This window comes from Microplitis demolitor, chromosome 6 (assembly GCF_026212275.2).
Source record: "Microplitis demolitor isolate Queensland-Clemson2020A chromosome 6, iyMicDemo2.1a, whole genome shotgun sequence".
Taxonomy (NCBI): domain Eukaryota; kingdom Metazoa; phylum Arthropoda; class Insecta; order Hymenoptera; family Braconidae; genus Microplitis; species Microplitis demolitor.
The window spans coordinates 5,329,064-5,348,570 of record NC_068550.1 but is presented as its reverse complement, the minus strand read 5'-3'; the positions used below and the strand labels follow the sequence as shown (position 1 = coordinate 5,348,570).

The 19,507-nt window shown below is 26.1% G+C and overlaps 2 protein-coding genes across 2 annotated transcripts in view; both read right to left on the bottom strand.

Annotated features, from left to right (window-relative positions):
* Positions 1 to 14,211, bottom strand: part of LOC103577595 (uncharacterized) — a 50,054-nt gene extending 35,843 nt beyond the window's left edge. Inside the window, exon 1 of the mRNA XM_014439394.2 lies at positions 13,412 to 14,211. The gene's annotated coding sequence lies outside the window, so the exon portion shown is untranslated. The remainder of the gene's footprint in view (positions 1 to 13,411) is intronic.
* Positions 14,212 to 15,596: 1,385 nt separating this feature from the next.
* On the bottom strand, positions 15,597 to 18,585 carry LOC103577593 (myosin regulatory light chain sqh). The gene is made up of 4 exons (XM_008558299.2): positions 18,477 to 18,585; positions 16,881 to 17,073; positions 16,571 to 16,784; positions 15,597 to 16,156 (listed from the first exon to the last, which is right to left on the bottom strand). Exons 2-4 carry the CDS (start codon positions 17,068 to 17,070, stop codon positions 16,036 to 16,038), a joined length of 525 nt encoding a protein of 174 aa, XP_008556521.1. The 5' UTR covers positions 17,071 to 17,073; positions 18,477 to 18,585; the 3' UTR covers positions 15,597 to 16,035.
* Between the last annotated feature and the right edge of the window lie 922 nt (positions 18,586 to 19,507).

Sequence of the window (19,507 nt, the reverse complement as noted above, 5' to 3'; positions counted from 1 at the left end):
CATACTGTTAAAAATATTTTTTGCAGACTTACAAAAAAAAACTCGTACGTAGTAATCTTCAATCTTTCATAGTTACTTTTTGATCAAAGGCATTTTTAACCGTCTTATCAATCAAACATTTTTGTAGGGCATGAAATTTTCAACAAAAAAAAAAAACCATTGTCATGTTCGCATGTCAAAAATTTTTTAGATATATTACTTGAAATTTAATCTTTTATTAAAATTGTGATAAAATCTCTCACTGCTAACGTTTTTACAAAACATGAGAAAATTAAATTATAATTTCGTGGAGAATCGTACGGCCTACAAAAGAGTTCTCATAAAATGAAATAATTAGCTAGAAATGTAAAGTTTTAGGCATTTTTTAGTTTTATCATAATAAATGAATAGATAAAACATTTTTTGAGAGCTAATTAAAATTTTTACAAAAAATTGCCAATGTGTACTCCACTGATAGCCAGTTTTACTGTGAATTGATTGAAAACTACTGCGAAATTTGACGTCAAGTTGACAGTAAAAATTCATGTTCAATTAGTTGACGCCGACTTTCTGTAAAATTAAAAGCAATTGGTCTTCGGCTACTGCCCCGCAACTCAGGCAACCTATTGTCAACTTGACTTCCAAAAGCGGCCGTAGATTTATGCCAACTTGTGGTTAAAGTCGCACTCAAATTGTAGTCAAATGTTAGAATATTTCATAGTTAGCAGCGGCTTGTTTTCAATTTGACAACAAATTGCTGCTAAATTACTAATTTGACTACAATGTGAATAAAACTTGAACTATACAAGTTGACGTAAATTTACTACAATAATATGACGGCAATCCGACGCAAAAATTTGTCATCAAATTGCTTACGAGAAAATTAGAGAACAAAACTGACTTTTAAATTGACAGCAAGTTGGGGTCAATTTTATTTGCAGTTATCTTGACGTCAGTATGCAGTCGTGGATTTACGTCAACTTGGCTATTAGGGAACTTATTGATCCAAAAAAAAACGTTTTTTACTAAGACCATCAATTTCACAGGAGAAATTTCTCGCGCTAAAAAAATTTTTTTCCCAAGCTATTCTTTTTGGATCAAATTAGTTTTTTTTTGTACTTAACCCTCCGTTTAAATAAAAAATTATCCAAGTGATAAATTACCATCAATTTCACAAACATCATAAATCAAATGACTTACGGAACTTCTCTATTAAACGTATAGTTATGTTCAAAATTGAGGTCGGAATAGAAAAAAATGTTAATTAATACAAGGTAATTAATCAAATAATTAAATTTAATTGAATCGTTCATTTGACTTGAATTTAAACGTAATAAAAAACTTAATTAAATTTAATCTTTAAAAAAAAATTACAATTGCGGTGTAATTTATCCTGATTAAAATTTGATTGTTAATTAAATTGTTTTAAATTTTTTAAAGATAATTTTTAATTATTTGAATTATTTAAAGTTTCGAAAAAAAATTTCCAATAAATTAAATTATTTTTGTACAGAAAAAAAAATGAATTAACAATAATGTAATAAAACAAGATTTAAAGAGGACAAAAGTGCGTAATATAGTAGACTCTGAGGACTGATTGTGTCAAACGCAATGCACTTAAGTGCACACAAGGGTACTAAATTGATAAATTTGCATAGTCCAACAGACTCGCAAGCATAAATAGTAGACTATCTAACTAGTTCCTTTTAAATTATATATGTGTACACTGTGTGTGACTAAAATTATGTTGAGCTGTGTGTACACTTTATATATCTATAACCGAGCAAAATAGATTACGCCGTCGATGATACTAATTATAATAATTACTGTACCAATTTATACCATAAAAAATAAAACAAACTATATATTTAATGATATTAAAAATAATTAATAGACCATTCGCGTTTATATGAGACGAAGGAAGAATATCTTGACAGCTTGATTGTTTCCGGTATGAGACTTCCGGTTCGTGACTTCCGTCTAAGACTATACTCAACAAACTTAAATATTTTTAGAGTCTTAGATTGTGTCACTTCAAAAAGAAATAAAATATGTTTAGTTTCAGAAGATTGATAATAGTTTTTAAATATTCAAAAAAATTTTAGCTAAAAATATTAAGCTCTGATTTTTCTTTGAGGTTCGGAAATAATTTTTGTTTGGTCGGTTTGTGAGATTTATTGTTCAAATTTTATCGGAAGAATATTAAAAGTTTTATGAATGGGTGACTGTACTTCAATAGGTTGTGTTTACATAAAAATACTGATCGAAGTTCGAGAATATTTATAAGTGAATGCCAGATGAAAGAGAAAGGTCAAGAATTTATTGGTGAATAAAAAACCGGTATTAATTGGCTATAAAAAATTGCATAATCTATTTTTAGAGCGAAAAAAAAAACAAATATTCCGATATGTATTGAAGAATTTCTATTAATAAATGTGATTGAGAAATTTCCGGAAGTATCAATTATATATTTTTTAAATTTATCTAGACAAAAAAAAAAATCAGACATTATTACAGATCTACTCGAATTTATTTGAAATTTTTTTTGGATAAGACCTGAAATTTTTTTGAAATTTAAATTCTTGATTTTTGGTTTTGTAATTTGCTTTTTTTTTAATATGATCTTTAAAGATTTATATAAATTTGTAGAGATCAAAATACAAAAAAAAATTAAATCTAGTTAGGGCTGAATTATTTTTTTTAAAGTAAAATTTTTAATTTTTTTTTTTTTTGAACTCTTACTAAAACAAAATGTTAACTTGAGAAAAAATAGATTAGATTTGTAAAGATCTGTAGAGATAAAAGCTTACAAAAAATTATCAAATTGTAAAAATTCAAAATTTTTATTTTGAAAGAATTCGAAATAAGAAATTTGAGATTTCATAAATCTATTGATATCAATGTAAATAAAACATTTGATCTATGGATCAAACCAAATCTTGTCAAATCTGAATTTTTTTGTTTTCAAAAAGTATAAATTTGTAATAATAAATTATTTTAATAGACGAAAAATTTTAAGAATTAAATTTCAAAAATAATTTAGCGATGGAAAAAAAATATATGTATAATTAAATATAATATAAATTATAAAAACAATAAAAAAAAAATAATTAAATATTTAATGATGATTAATAGGAAAAAAAAATAGCAATAAAAAAGTAAAGCAATAAAAATAAATTGGAAAGATTATTAAATTTTCTAGTACGTCAATGTGCTCTCAGACTAGTAGACTTTGCATCAGACTGAAAATGTTTTGAGGGATTTAATGCATGGCAAAAAACAAAAAACTATTAAAGTAAAGAGTTGAGCTTGAAGCTATTTATTGATAAGATAACGGACTGAAAACGTTTTAAAATGATTTTATAAAAGGTTTGTTGCACTATAGTGTCGATGACTTGTTACTTTCAATAAAGCATGACTTTTGAAAAATATATATAGATATTAATAAAACGGATGATAATAATAATAATAATATATCCGTAGTAATATTACCGTAGGGAATAAAATCCTCTGTCCTCTTTTAAATAACAAGCACGTACTAGAAAACGATTGATATTTCTACCTAACGGTTTCTCAAGTCTTAATGTACATTTCTATATACATATGATGATAACACAGAAGACACCGACTATCAATTTGTGGTTATTTATAATGCTCTAAATCTTATTCGGTTCCCAAGGAAATTACACCTTTTATTCTTTATACTGCAATAAAATTTATGTATAGGTAAAAAGGTGGGGGTAAGAGGGTAAGTCTTAAAATTTGTCATATGAAATTTAAAAAGGGTAAAATCGACCAGGAATTTTATATGAAAAATTATACGATTAAATAAGACAGATTGAGGGTAAGTTGGACCGCCTAATTATAAATTTTAAATTAAGAATAAGTTTCTAAAATTCTTTTGTGACAATTAAATTTGAATTTTGTTAAATTAATTAGTTAAAGTTAATTTTTTTACTAATTAGTATAATTTTTTTTGAAAACAAATTTAGTCATATTTTATATATAAGTAGTAAAAGAGACTGGGATGTGATAAGATTTAATTCATGCAGACTTTGAACATCAAATTTGGTTTTTATTTACATTAAAAAAAATCTGATGTTTTTGAATATTTTTAATAAAAAAAATTGATGAGTGCCCTGTGTACCCTGACTACTTTGTCTCACTTCGAAATTCATAATAATCGCAAAATAAATAAATTTATCTAAAAAAATATTTTCCTATCACCAGAATTCTTAGGTGCCCCATTTTACCCCAGTCTCCCTTGCCTGTCATTTTCTGAAAATAAAAAAAAATATTTGGCCGTGGTTTGTTTTTGTATTTTTTCTATAGATAATAAAAATTTCCAAGCATTAAATTTTTTTTTCATTATTTTTTAGACAGTCCATTTTGCCCCATATAATTTTTTTTTAATGACAATTGTATCAAAATAAAATACCTGACGACTAAAAAGTAGAAGAGACAGAGAAACATTTGTCCGGATATTTTTCTTAAGTAGTCCATTTTACCCCCACCCCTCTATTAGTTATGACTTTTTTCTAATTATACAAAAATAATGATTTTATAATTAGACTACTAATAGAAAAAAAATCCTTTCGAGTTTTATTGACGTTTTTAATTGTTCAAGTTCAGTGAAAGACGTTAAGTATAAAAAAAAAAAAAATAATAATATGACAATGAACGGCTGAGGGTAAGTTAATATGCATCCAAGAGGTATATATATATATAAATATATACATAAAGTATATAAGGGATAGGGTTGTATGAAGTGGAGAAAAAGGGATAAAAAAAAACCCTCGGCGTTTCATTTAACCTAAGCAAAGCAACTCTGTACGCGGATTATGTACGAAGCGCGCAATGAACCTGTGGGGATTCTGACTGCAGCTGGTCGACTGCCAACGAGACATCTATGCATCATGGAACCCACTGTCTCTATCCATTATCATCCGGAAGACAAGTCCGCGGTAAGAAAAATCTTTTGATGTATTTATTTATGTTCATTTATCCTTTTTAAATATATTTTCATGAATTTGAATTAAATATATTTTGTATACAATGTCCGTTACTGTAAATTAAGTTTACAACCCAAAAATTACCCAAGTTATTTTGAGAATACTTAAGAAAACATGAACATACAATTGATAAATAAATATTTAATGTATGTGGTTTGCGTACATTTTATGTTTATTTAAAGTATAATGCGGAAGATAAATTCAAATTATTAAATTTCATTAATGCATTTATTATTTTATGAATTTATTATATTTATGTTGAAGGTACAAGTGTTTTGTTATGCTAAACAACTATTATTCTACACGTGAATAAATACTTGATATATATATGTACATATATCAAGAATGTGGGTACAGTGTTTGAATCAAATCGTATCAAATAATTCAAATATTTGGTTTGAATTTCAAATATAAAAACATATTTATATTTATCTGACTTGTGATATGTTATGAAATACTTATTTTGAAAATGTATAAATAATTCAGATTTTTTTAATTTTTTTAAAATTGACTAATTCCATATACTTCCCGCCCCGGGAAAATTTTGACTTGTCCCAACAAATTGTTTGCATTATTAATTGACAATTGAAAATATTTCTCAGAGAAAAATTTAGATAAAAAATTTTAAACAAAAAGTCAAGTCACCAAAAAATGATGCCGAGTCGTAAATGACAATTTTGGAAAAAAATTTTTTACCAAATTTTGGAAATGACCCGTTTGGCCCAGTCAGTCCCGTTTTTCCCGCCTTTCTTTTATATATATTTTTCAAAATTGAATCTATGAATTTTCTTAAAAATAGTATGAGAAAAATAAAAAAAAAAATTTATATTCTTGTTATTTTCATAACACGGAAGACACTACAAGAAATACATAATTAAAGTATGTAGTTTTGTATTGACGAAATACGTGGGCGGATCAAGAAAGTCAATTGGAGTAATTAGATAGGTTAAATGCAATACTCTCGCAGTATCATGCCACTAATTTGATAAAACTTTTAATCGTTTTTTATATCTTCACATGACCTACATATAACTTGTGTGAATTTTATTAAAGCCCGCCTAATTAATTTATATCAATTGATAATTTATAGCCACTGTTATAATTAATTGTTTTTAAATTATTTAAAGAATGTTTCCATTCGTGAAAAAAAAAATAAAAAAAGATGAAATAAAAATTCTAAGGCATTTTCGTAATGTTTCGGTATACGGAAAAGCAGTAGATAGTTATGTAGTCAGTTATTTTGATCGCGCTTCGACGCGCCAGGTCGGTGCACTCTACTGTATACTACTCACATTTAAATATCTTCGAATTAAATTTCAGTTTCCTTGACATCATAAGATTACAGTATTTAATGTTTAATTATTTATTTTGTCATTTTATTATTAAATTCTGATTACTGTAATTTTATTTTAACAGATAAATTATAAATTTAATATTTTAAATTACATCATCGCAATATTTAAAACAAATTTATTTTAATTTGCTGATTAGCAAAAATTATCTGAATAATTACTGTAACAAATGAGATTAATTATAATTATTTTTTGACACAATTGCAAGTAGTGCATCACCCACACTCACATTCTTTAAACATTTAGTAGTACATTGAGCTAGGTCAGTTGCCAAAATTAAAAGCAATTTTTTATGTTTACAGTTTTTAGTGCACTGGCTCAAAATTGTTAACACACATTTTACATTTTATATTTTTTAATGGGAAAAATTTTCTTATCAATATATTAATTGATTTGGATTAATCATCATCTCTAATTGTCATTCAATATCTAAGAAGTCGTTCCACGAGTAAATAATTCATATTTTTTAAAATTCCATTAATCATTCAAGTTATGAACTTGAAAAAGTCAAGATAGATTTTTTTTTAATTGCATCAAAAAAAATATAATTACTGACCCAAGTCTAAAATTCATAATCTTTAGAATCTCATTAAGTCCTTTTACACGGAAAAAAATAATCGGTAGCTGCTACTGATTAGTTTTTTTCCATGTAGGTTCTGAATATTATCACGATTTACAGTACGTAGGTCTTAGCAGTAATTTACTGCTAGTAAATTAGCAGCAGCAATTAGCTTAGCAGCAATTTACTATGAAAAAAAAAAAATTAATAATTAATATATTTTGCATTTGAAATTGAAAGCTAAGAGATAAAGCAAAATAAGCCACCATTTTTGAGACAAAAAAAAAATTGTTTTCCTTTAAAAATAAGGGTAAGTTGATCACTCTGGACAGTATGGCCAATTAAAATTTTTTATTAATTAGTATATTACACATCAAGGGAGAAAAGTAGGACATTTCAACCCGCGAGGATGACAAACACGTGGATAGAACGTCCTCCCTTTCTCCATAGTGTGTACAATATTTTTCCTAAGATCTGTACCTGAAAGTTTAAATTCTTGCCTCTGTTTTTGGTCATGGCGCATGCGCTAATTTTTATCATAAAACAAAATTACTTATTTCTCTTTAAACCTGGTAGGAATTTAAACAGTGCAATTTTTTTTGAAATCGTGATCCATTTTACCTCAAAGTCAGCTTTTACTGAAAATTTAAAATACTTCCCACTCACCAGGCTGTTCAACTTGCCCATTTTTCTTTTATTTAAAAACTAGTGTCCCATTTTGCCTCGAGTTGACTTTTATTTTATCAAAAATAATAAAACGCTTGAATGTATGTTTATTAGGTATTTATTACTATGATAATGATATTGGGGTAAAATCAAGGAATTTTTTATTCCGGAAGCCGACGAGTTGCGTGTTACTACGAAAGGAATGACGAAGGATTATAAGAGCCCGATAGGGGAGTATAGTATGTAGTAAAATAGTAAATTCGCAATCGTTATATAGTTTATATCATAAAGGGATGAATCCACGAGAGCTATATTGCGCCAATGAGAATAGTCTGTTTTGTGTGTTGGTTTGATACGAGGGATAAATCAATACAGCGCGTGCGCAGAATATTATCTAACAAATATCCTTGCGCACCCATCTCTTATTGTGAATTATCCTCTCATCAGACTTCTGACAGCATGTCCATGACAACCGCCTGAGATCATTACTAATTTATTTTTTTTTATTTTTATTTTTACTTTACTTTCGTGTAATCTCAAAATATAAACCGAGTCATTGCATATCATTATGTTGACCACGTCCGTGGCCTAGATTTTTTGATAAACTACTTTTTAAAATATAAAAAAATATTTTATTTATTTAACATTCAAAGTAAAATTTATTTTTTTTTTAAATTGTCTGTATAATTTTTTTTTTTTTTTTTTTTCTTCAAATAATAAATTTAAAAATGCCAAGTTAAATGTCAGTATTTTAATGGAAACATGTATAAACTTTTCTCCATTTTAAAATGTCAAGATATATTTCATTTTATTGCATTATAATTTTATTTTATTTTATAATTTAATTTCCATGGTTTGTATATGGAATTGTGAAATAAAGAAGGGTTGAAAGTGAAATTCTGTGCCTTTGTAGTAGCAAAATACTCCACAAAGCTCGAGAGTATGTGAATTGCGAGCAGTATTGTCTCAAGTGGGTTTACGTTCAATGTCCGCTGATGCAATTAATCATCAATAAAAATAATTATAAATATAGTTTTTAAAAAAATATAAATTAAAATTGTATTGTTGGTATATTAAATGATTGGTATTGATAAAATATAAAGGAAATAAAAATCGATTTTACAAAGAAGAATGGAGAGAACAAGACTTTTGATGAACGCCAACGCTCAAAGTTCTCTAGAGAGGGTAGTAAACGACAGAGGGTAGTAAAACTTTTCAGAATAAGTGACGGGAAACTAGGGGAGAATAGCCCGGGGATTTCATCATCGGCTTTGAGATAATTGTATACTTTTGACAAAAGTAGATATTTCATATCCTTGTCAGGCATTTATTTGTTTTTAATTTTTTTTTTTAATTTAATTTTATTTATTTAGAAAGCTTTTGAAAAATTTTTAATATAATTACTTACGTACAAAAAATACTTTTTATTTTGTAGTAAAAAAAAAAAAATTAACTGTAATTTTAAAAATAAAAATTTATATAATATTTATGACTATTTTTACCTTGGGAAAAAAAATGTTTTTATAAAGATATTTATTTATTTTTTTCATGAGGAATGAAAATATTTTTGTATTAAAAAATTGTTGAAGTTAATTTTGATTGGAAATTATTTTTATTTTATTTATTTTAATACGTAGATTAAGTGAAGATTTTTTTGTAGTAAAAACATTTTTTTTGGTAAATTACTAAAAATAATTATAATAATTTTTTAATCAAAAAAATATTAACTAATTTTTTTTTTTCATACAGAAAATTTATTTGAAATATTTTAGATTAAAAAAATCATGGGACAAATTTACGAGTAAACTTTAAAAAAAATATTTTTGTTAAAGTTATATATTATTGGACGTAACAATGAAAACAGATGTACAAAAATACATTAAAGTTACGAGTGTAATTTAGATAATCCAGAAACGACTACAATAAAAGTCTCTTGGGGCTCAAGAAATATAACTATAACTATATACACAATACAGTATTTAATATAATGGATAAACTTAAAGCTGCATATGGACGAATCGTACGCCCTCATGGCTATAACAAATTAGTCATACTCACAAAATGTTCACGTGTATTCACGCGATGAATCATTTCAGTAATTTATTATAAGCAAAAAAAAAAAAATCAAATGGATATAAAATTATAAGCAAACCTATCCATTCACGAGTATAATTTAAATGTCAATATTATCTGACACACTGAACAATAATCAAATGAATTTAATTTCATATTTTTAAATTCTCAATAGGGTGGAGTGGAAAAAAAAGTTTTTTTTTCAAGTTTGAGTAGATTTTATAACAAAGCAAAAAAGAAATAAAATTTGAGAAAAGATAATTTTTCTTGAGGTGTCTCTCTGATTTTCAAATTTAAAAATTGGCGCCATTTCTCAGTAAAATTTGATGATCGAAATTTCGTAAAAAATAGCCAAATTTACATCAAAGATCCTGATTTAAAATAAAATCAATGAATATTTAGAATTCTATTCTAACGGAAGTGATATCGCTTTTTTTTAAACAAAAAAGTTGATAGTGAACTTCAAAAATTTGACACACTTCTGAGTTTAGAGTTGATCATTTTTAAAACTATAATATTAGAGTTAAATTAAAATTTCAACTTAGTATACTCTAGGTAGATTTTCCGGAATTTTCGAAGCAGAAGTAATTCAATTTGAGAATTTTCCTGGCTGGAAAAACGTTAAAAAAAAGACTTTAAAACCACTTATGACTTTTATCAGAATTGTTCAAGAATGAGGTCAGGGGGCTGAAAATTTTTTTACGCTTGAAGTTACGTTTTGAAGTTCAGAATTATCACAATTTTATAAGTTTTTTCATACATGGGAAATCCAATATCGACAATCATAATTATTAAGTTATAAAGATATAAAAAAAGGCTTGTTTTTCTCTCCACTAATTCACAAAAAATTTTTTTCATGATACCAGCATCGATTCCAATTCCAGTGCCTGTACACCCCGTGAAAATAAGCTAATTTCCGCGCGATTCCCCGATCAAATATTAGCGAATGCGTAAATTGCAAATGTCTTCAGTCAACAGGCAGAAACAAAATATTTTCAACCCTTAGAAAGAATCAAATAATATTTCTGACACTAAAAGACAGTTTCACTCTCTTTAGCTCTGATATTTCATTAATTTATTAGTAATTTCAGATCACTACCTTTATCTAACTGAAAATTCTGCTAGTAATCAAGTTTTACAAAAATTAGTGTCAATAATAAATACTATCGATCGTTTCTGCTTATTCATAAATCGCAAGTGACAATTTACGTTTACAATAATAATTAATCACACCATTGTTCTTAAATTAACTTGTTTCCAACTGATTGCTGACACTGCAACTTCAAGTTCCAATGCAGGTAATCATGAAAAATCTACTGTAACTCAAAATGAAACACGATTTCAAACTGCGGGTTTGTCAGCACTCGCCTACAGACAGTCAACTTCACCCCGGTCTGAAATCATCTTGTTTTACCCCTTGTCACACAATTTACTATTTTATAAAAGAAAAAAAAAGCCAATACCAACATCAATATCAATACCAACGACACGATAACACAAATCCGTAATTCAAACTATTTATTAGCAATTAGTCACGAATGCACATGAATAATTATACGTAAGCACGATATAAAAATTACGGCTCTGAAAGGGTTACGGTGAAATAAAATTGAAGAGGGTCATAGGCAGTGTAAAAAAAAATCTTTAATGATATTAGTCACGAAGATATAGTTGATTGCCCTAGAATCCAGCTTGCGTTTTTTTCCGGTATCTATTTGATTATATTATCCATGTATACATTTACTGCACATATATTTAAATATTTAAATAAATACTCGTTGTCAATAACTATACGTTTATTGACTGGAGCTTAGAGTTATAAAAAAAAGTAGTAAATAATATTTAACTAAAATTATAGTAATGTAATGTAGCTCGTAGCTTACAGTTGTAGTTACAACACTAGGTCATATATTTATATTGTAAAATTATGGTATATATATATTCATATTTAAGAGTTGATAATATTATGCTGGCAGTGAAACTAAAGTGCCAGTGATTGAATATAATATAAAATGTCTCTGTTAGAAATAGGTCGTGAAGAGCAATGAGTTTAACCGGAAGTGGTCAGAAACCAATGCCTATAGGATCAATCAACCGGTTATCCATAACTACTATTAAAAACTTATCATTTTTATTTAGCGACTATAATTATAATTGATATATTTATAATTAACTTTTTTATTAATTTTTAATATCCGATAGCAGAAACTTTTTTTTTTAAATTTACATTTAACAGATCAATGAATTTATATTAATTACTTAATAAAATATTATATTTCATTTAAATTAAAAAAAAAGTTATTTACTTTTTTGTGGTATCACACGAAAGGAGATATATATTTGTATATATATATATAAATATATATACATGTACATTTATTATGTAACTGCTATGATTCGTTAATACAAGTCTGGATCTTATTACAGCAAGTTAACACGTGAATATTTGCACACTACCGTGACATTTAGTTTTTTAAAAAATAATTATTATTAATTTGATATAAATAAAAATTATATTTTGATAAAATTTTTTATATGTGAATTGAATTTTTTTTTTCTTACTGGATTATATTTTTCTATAGATGACTCAGGAAATTGAAATAAAACCAACGAAAAGTCATGGAATTAAATTAAGAAATAAAATTTCCTCTGAAAAGAGTTTTTTTGAGTCAATAAATTAGTAATTTCTTAATTTAAAAAAATTAATTCTTATATTAAAAAAATAATTAGTTGTAATTTCTAATAAATTTTGTAATTTTAACCAAAATTACAAAATCATTAAACACTTTCTTAATATAAGAATTTTTCTTGTTGCAAGAAAAAAATAATTTATTGATCCAAGATTTTTTTTTTCTACGTTTAAAAAATTTTGATTTTCGTAATGCTGATATTAGTAGACAATTAACAATTTTTGGATGTTTTTTTCTGACAAACCAATTACAAAAAAAAAAAAAAAAGAAAAAATGCACATGTAGCAAATTAAAAAGGCCATACGTGCAATTTTTTGAATTATTTTTTTTTTATAATTTAATGTTTCTACAAGCATCCAAACATTATTAGAAATCGGCTAACTTCAGATGATCCTGGTTAGTAGACAATTAAAAAATTTCGTTTTCATTTTCAACAAATTAATTGCAAACAAAAAAAAAAAACTAAAAATATGCATATGTAGAAAATTAAAAAAACTATACATGCAATTTTTTTAAATATTTTTTTTTTATAATATATCATGTAAAAAATAAAATTGAAAAATTATTATACGTCTGCTAACTTCAGTGTCGTGAAATTTTCTATTACTATTAGTAAAATAAAAACGAAATAAATAGATTTAAATGTTGGAAAATAAAATAAAAATAAAAATGAGCTTTTAAAGTAAATGTAAGTAAATATAGAGAGCTTTAATACTGTAAAATGTATATGTAGGGTATCGTTATTTTCCAAGCTATAAATATTGGATAATACAACAGAACTATGGCTGCGTAAAAAACTCTAGCCTTGAATACCGATTTATGGCTTTCGAGGTATATCGATATCGACATCGATAAAAACACCCTCAAGATATATTTACCACTAAGTTAATCCATAGAACAATTTAATTTTATTAAGATAAAAAATATAATTACCACTGATAGCTTAAAAAGTATATACCATTATTTAAGTAGTAGCACATTTATCATTAAGTCACGTGGCAATTCTTATCACTCGATTGTTAATGACATCGATAGTGCTCGGAAAAAAATAATACATTTTTACTTCAACAATTTACTTACCTACAATAGTAATCAACAGCTGATTGTCATCTGGCCATGAACGAAAATCCACTTCGTCGTTCCAACAAAAAACTTATTTTTTTAAACAAATTCACTTTACAAAACTTTTATATTTACATATAATTTGATTATTTATCTACACGTTTATTTATTTATTTATATATTTATCAACACATTTTTAAAAATCCATTTTAATTTAAATTTACAATATCGACACATTTGGATCCCATGACATTTTATCCTGAGCCTTTAAAAATTTAAATCCTACGAGGATCAAAACTTGACGTTTTTTAAACTGACACTTAAATTTTTTTAAATTTAAATTTTAATTTATCGACTAGAAAGACAAGAAAATTAACGTAATTGTTAATTATAAAAAAAAAAAAAAAAAAAAAAATTGAAGGAGTAAAATTAAAAAAAGGAAGAGGTCGAAAGGTCCCGGACGCGCTTTGTAGCGTCCTCGGGAGAATTCTCTTCTCTGTCTGCAACAGGATATTGTTTTTTCGTCCGTGTCAAATTAACGTTGCCATGGCAACCAAAATAATCGACATTGCTAATTATTTATATTATTGCACTACTATTTGTTTATATTTTAATCACACGATGTCACAAAAGTTAATTTATTTTAGAACAAAAAGAAAATTGTGTTTATAGATGGACGTGTAGATGTATGTATATATAGATATATATGTATGAGATTTTATAAAGCCGCCCTCGGTGGACAAGACACGATCAGGACACTTTAATTTCCGTACTGTACTCTCGAAATGTGAAAGCGATACTGCGGCTCTATTGGAGTAGTAAGCCCATGCGCAGACGCAAATCCACGCCGACGCGTTAGTGTATTTCCCCTTTTTATTACACTGGCTTATATTTTATATACACTAGGCCATCTAATAAAATACGCGCAAGCGCGAATTTAATATTTTTTTCAACTTGGAAATATTTTCTTTTTATTTTAATTCAATTTTTAGTAATTACACATCTGAAGTTAGTCGATTTTTTTTTGACAATTCAAATTCATGGGCTGAAGTTAGCTGACAGTTAACAATTTTCAGGTTGTTTTTTTCAGTAAATCAATTACAGAAAAAAAAAAAAAAAACTAAAAATATGCACAGGTAGAAAATTAAAAACACTATAAGTGCAATTTTTTTAAAATACTTTTTTTTTTTATAATTTGTTGTTTGTAGAAGAATTTAAAAATTATTAGATGGCGGCTAACTTCAGTATCATTCAAATTTTATTTTATTTTTTATTAATACTGAAGTTAGCCGATGTCTAATAATTTTGTTTTTTTTTTTCAAACGACAAATTATAAAAAAAAAAAATATTTGACATCTCCATAGACATATTTAGGGTATTTTTTTGTAATTGATTGGTTGAAAAAAAAATCAGAAAATTGTTGATTGTCTGATGATTCTGGAGTTAGTGGCAATTAAAAATTATCGGATTTTATTTCAAAAATTTAAAATTATGAATTACAGTTTAATAACGACGTAATGTTTTTTTATAAATTTGTAAACTGCGACGCAAGAATTGCGCACGCAATTCCACGATTTTATTACGCGGGTATTTTTAAATCAATATTTAGTGGTTTGTTTTTTTATCGTATAAGAATAATTGCAGATAAAAGTTTATTGTAGAGAGCAATAAATTAAGTTTTATAGGAGTGCTATATAATGAAATAAAACCCATGAAATTAGTAATAAAGATTAACTTCATAACTATAGTAGTCGATGCAACTTTTTAATTATGATTAACTTATCGTTAAAAAATGAACCATAAAAAAAATAGAAAACTTAAAGGGATAATTGTTTTTTGAAATAAAAATCATTTGCTACAAAGTATTAGTCTGTATACTGTAAAAAAAATTGCGGTCTAAATCTGGAGTGGATGACTTTGTATTTAATTAGTTCCCTTCGAGTAAAATTTAGTCCGAAGGGAAGTTAATTTTAATATTAAAATTCCAAATCGGAATGAATGCAGATTTAAATAAAATCCGCAATCAATCGGAATTGACTCCCGATTTTTTACAGATTAACGTTTGAAAAATAGAAAAAAAATACTAATTCAATTGACTCATCAGCAATGAAAAAAATAATAAATATGAAAATTTATAACCCGTTATAAGTTTTTTAAAAATAAAATTAATAATGGAAATAAATTGAATAATATACACAAAAAATAAATTTAGTCTTGATATTTTTTTGATGTATTAAAATACAAATGCCAATTATATGACAGCTAGATATATAATATATAATATATATGTATAATTTACAATAGTATACGTTAATCGAATTAAATGATCTATATTAATAATTAAAATTAATAAGAAAAATTATGGCATTACATTGCGTAAAAAAAAATTTCTGGAATAGATTAAATACTCATTTCTTTAAACACTAGAGTAATAAAGAAAGTAAAGAAACAAAAAATGCATTTTAAATTCTGAAAATTAAGTAACAAAATTACGTAAGCGTTTTTTTTTGCATACGTGTTTTTTCACATTAAAATCATATGATCAGAGTTTAAACTCATGGAAATAGTTATCAATTCATAAATACTTGAAAAAAAGTTAAAAAGATAAATAGTTAATATCTTGAATTATTATTTTTATATTTTTACTGTTCATCCTTGTCTTTTGCTCCGTGTTTCAGAATCCTAGTGAACTCAATGTAATCAAACATTGATCCTTTTATCGGGGCTTCACGGTACATTTCATCAACATCGTCATCGGTGAACCTGAAGAGATAAATAAAATATTTAGTAAATTGATAACAATAAAAAAAAGAAGCATTAAAGAACTAGGGTAAGTGTGTGTATTACAGCCGTTTTGAATCTCAGGCTAGAAGACATAGTACTAATTTTTTTATTTATGATGTTCAATTTATCGTAAACTTTTAAAAAAATTAGCGATGTGATAAAATAATATTTTAATTAGTAAAGAACTTTTTTTTTAAATTTTCAAATTCATGTATTACCGCAGGTACAAAAGTTATACGTGTCTATTCTACCGTACTTAGAAAAAGGGCAGTAAGTTCAAATACATGAAGTGATCGAGTACTTCCCTATTTGTATAGGTTAGAACATGAGAAAATTTTCTGTGTCTATAATACCCATATCTACCCTATAAATAAATTTATAAAAATAATTTACCGATCTCCCATTGTTGTTAGAAGCTCACGAAGACGTTCTTCATTAATATGTCCATTGTTTTCTTCATCAAAACAGCCAAATGCATTTTTAATAACATCTTCTGGGTCTGTTCCCTGAAGTCTTTCACCAAATAATGTTAAAAACATTGTAAAATTAATAGGTCCAGGTGCTTCATTCATCATGCCTTCAAGATATTCATCAGTAGGACTTTTTCCTGTTTAAAAGTATCATTATTTTAATTTTTACTGTCTTTTATAGAAATCTATCAAAGTTTAATGCATTATTTGTTGAAATAAGGATTAATTATTACCTAAAGATGCAAGCATATCATGAAGATCTTCTTTGTCAATAAATCCATCATGATTATGATCAATCATATTAAATGCTTCTTTAAATTCAGCAATTTGAGCCTGGTCGAACATTGCAAATACATTTGATGTTGCACGCTGAGCACGTTTTTTTGTCGTTGCACGACGACCGGCTGTTTTTCTGGCAGACATTTTCTGAAAATAATAATATTTTAATTAATAACAAATCATAAATGTTTATTGTTGTTTTCTTTTATATAAAAAATTACAGATTATTCGCTGATATTTTTAAATATATGATCAAAACTAATATTTAATGTCAGCGGCAAGTGGCTGAAAACGTCAACAAATTTTAGGTTACAACATTAAAATATTTTTTTGAAAAAACGAAAACTGAAAAATTATTTTTGAATTTTTTCAGATAAAATTACTTGATAATTTTAATAAAAATAAAATTTTTCAAGTCGATTAGTTTTATGAATTTTGATGTATCACCAATTTAGTAAAATTTGCTGACTTGCACAAACGTCTATATTTGTTCCATTACTTAAATTATATTTTTTATATGATACAGAAAATAGCAAACGTCCAACAATTTTTTAATAAATAAAATATTTATGGAAAAAAACTGAAAAATCTTTTTCATATAGGGAATATTTTTTAAAATTTTTTACTAATCACGAGTAATTTTTTTTAAAACATAAACTGTCAGATGTCTCCTAAAAATTTTTAGACATTTTTTTATCTGTTAAATTTTTTCACTCCATTTCCGACAAGTTTTTACTTTTCTCTCAACGTTTTTTAAATCCATTTTTAGAATTTTATTTTCTAAAATTTTTGTTTGTCCACAAAATGTAAAAAAAAAAGTTTCCAATCAGGTTCCGCTCCTTTCTTTTTATTTTTAAAAGACTAAAAATAGCTCATGAAGTTTTTCACCCTTTTTAAATTTTCTTCTATTAATAATAAAACAAAAAAACTGTCGGCCGTTCATTATTTCCACAATTTTATCCAACTACAAACCAAAAATTTATCACAAATTTTTTCAACGAATTACTTAACGATCTTTTAAATGAACACAAAAGAAAGTAAACTCAGAGGTTTTGCTTCGATATATTTAAATATTAAGTACATAAATGTGCTCATCAATGACTCATTGGGTAAACACATGAATTTTTGTGATTTAATTTAAAAACTCAATTAACTTCAAACAATTTTTTCAAAATTTATATAATTACTCATCAAAATTTCACCATAATTAAATCACCATAACAAAATACTATAAATATTTAAATAAATAGACCGACTATTGAACTTTAATTTTTAAATTTAATTAAAAAAAAATTCAATTTCTTCAAGGTCTTAAAAATATTTTTCAATGAATCACTGGTGGAATTTTTATTATTATTATTTTTTTTTTGTATCATGGACTAAACTGTAACTATATATAAGTACAATGGCGGTTACTTTCACAATTCACCATAAATATTTAGCAAAATAAAATCTCCATAAATTTCTATCCAAAAAAAAAAAACTTCATTGAATTATTCAAATAATTAATGAAAAAAATACCAAAGAACTGATTAAATTAAAATACTTACATTTGTATATAAAATAAGGTGACGTAAAGTGAAATATATAAAAATATATACGTCTAAATCTGTATGATACACTCGCGTCACTGATCCAATCCACAGATTCCCCCTCTCACTACCACACCCGCGATACGAGCGGCGCTTGGCGGTAAAATACGAAAGCACAGCGCGGTAAGCGCGCTCTTTATTTAATTTAGGTCATTACCACACATATGTACATCTATGCACAAATTACTCATCTATATTATTGTTATTCATATCAACAATAATATTGTACGTTTTAATAAATTAAAAAATTAAAAAAATATTAATTGTAATTATTATTAAAATTTTGTTTTAAAATCTGGTATTGAAGGTTTTGATATCGAAGTAATTTAATAGTTTTTAATTTAAAATCTCAGCGGAATTCTATACAAGGGAAAAAAATTTTCGTATGATTCATTACCATACATGGGCATTGAACGCGAATAAAGACCATTACTGTTGCGATGTCGCAATCTTTGATCTTTTGATATACATTTATATTTATGTTGGGGAAATGAGCATAGAACTGACTATATACAAAAAATTAATTGTTCTTATCTTAATAATTTTATTTTTATTTTTAATCAAATACAGTTACAGACAGTCTTGTAAGACAGCAACAGAATAATTAGATTTAAACATAAAACACAATAAATATATTGTAGTGTTCGATTGTTAAAATAACTCTATGAAAAAAAATCCATATGGGAATCCAGCCTACATTCCTATGTGGGTTCCCATATGGCGTTTTCGGATTAATTCACATGTGCTTTTTATAGAAATTATAATCTTTTTTTTTATAGGCGTGTATCAGTAGACGATCGACATAAAAATCCATGTATACGAATTCTTTTGTCAAATTCGTACGGGACTCCAGGGACCTACAGTTTTCTATGTCGACGTTCCCATATGGAAATCCAGATACCCATGGATTCTTATAATAAATCCATACACTCCAATATTAATTTCTATTAATCTTAATTTTTTACAGTGTAGTATTGTCATATGTATGC

Bases quoted from the DNA above. Each gene is read 5' to 3' on its own strand.
- LOC103577593 (XM_008558299.2), bottom strand. From the start codon at position 17,070: ATGTCTGCCAGAAAAACAGCCGGTCGTCGTGCAACGACAAAAAAACGT. The intron at 16,785-16,880 runs GTAATAATTAAT...ACTTTTAAACAG, and splicing joins TGATATGCTTGCATCTTTAG to GAAAAAGTCCTACTGATGAA. The intron at 16,157-16,570 runs GTAAATTATTTT...TTATCTCTTCAG, and splicing joins CTAACAACAATGGGAGATCG to GTTCACCGATGACGATGTTG.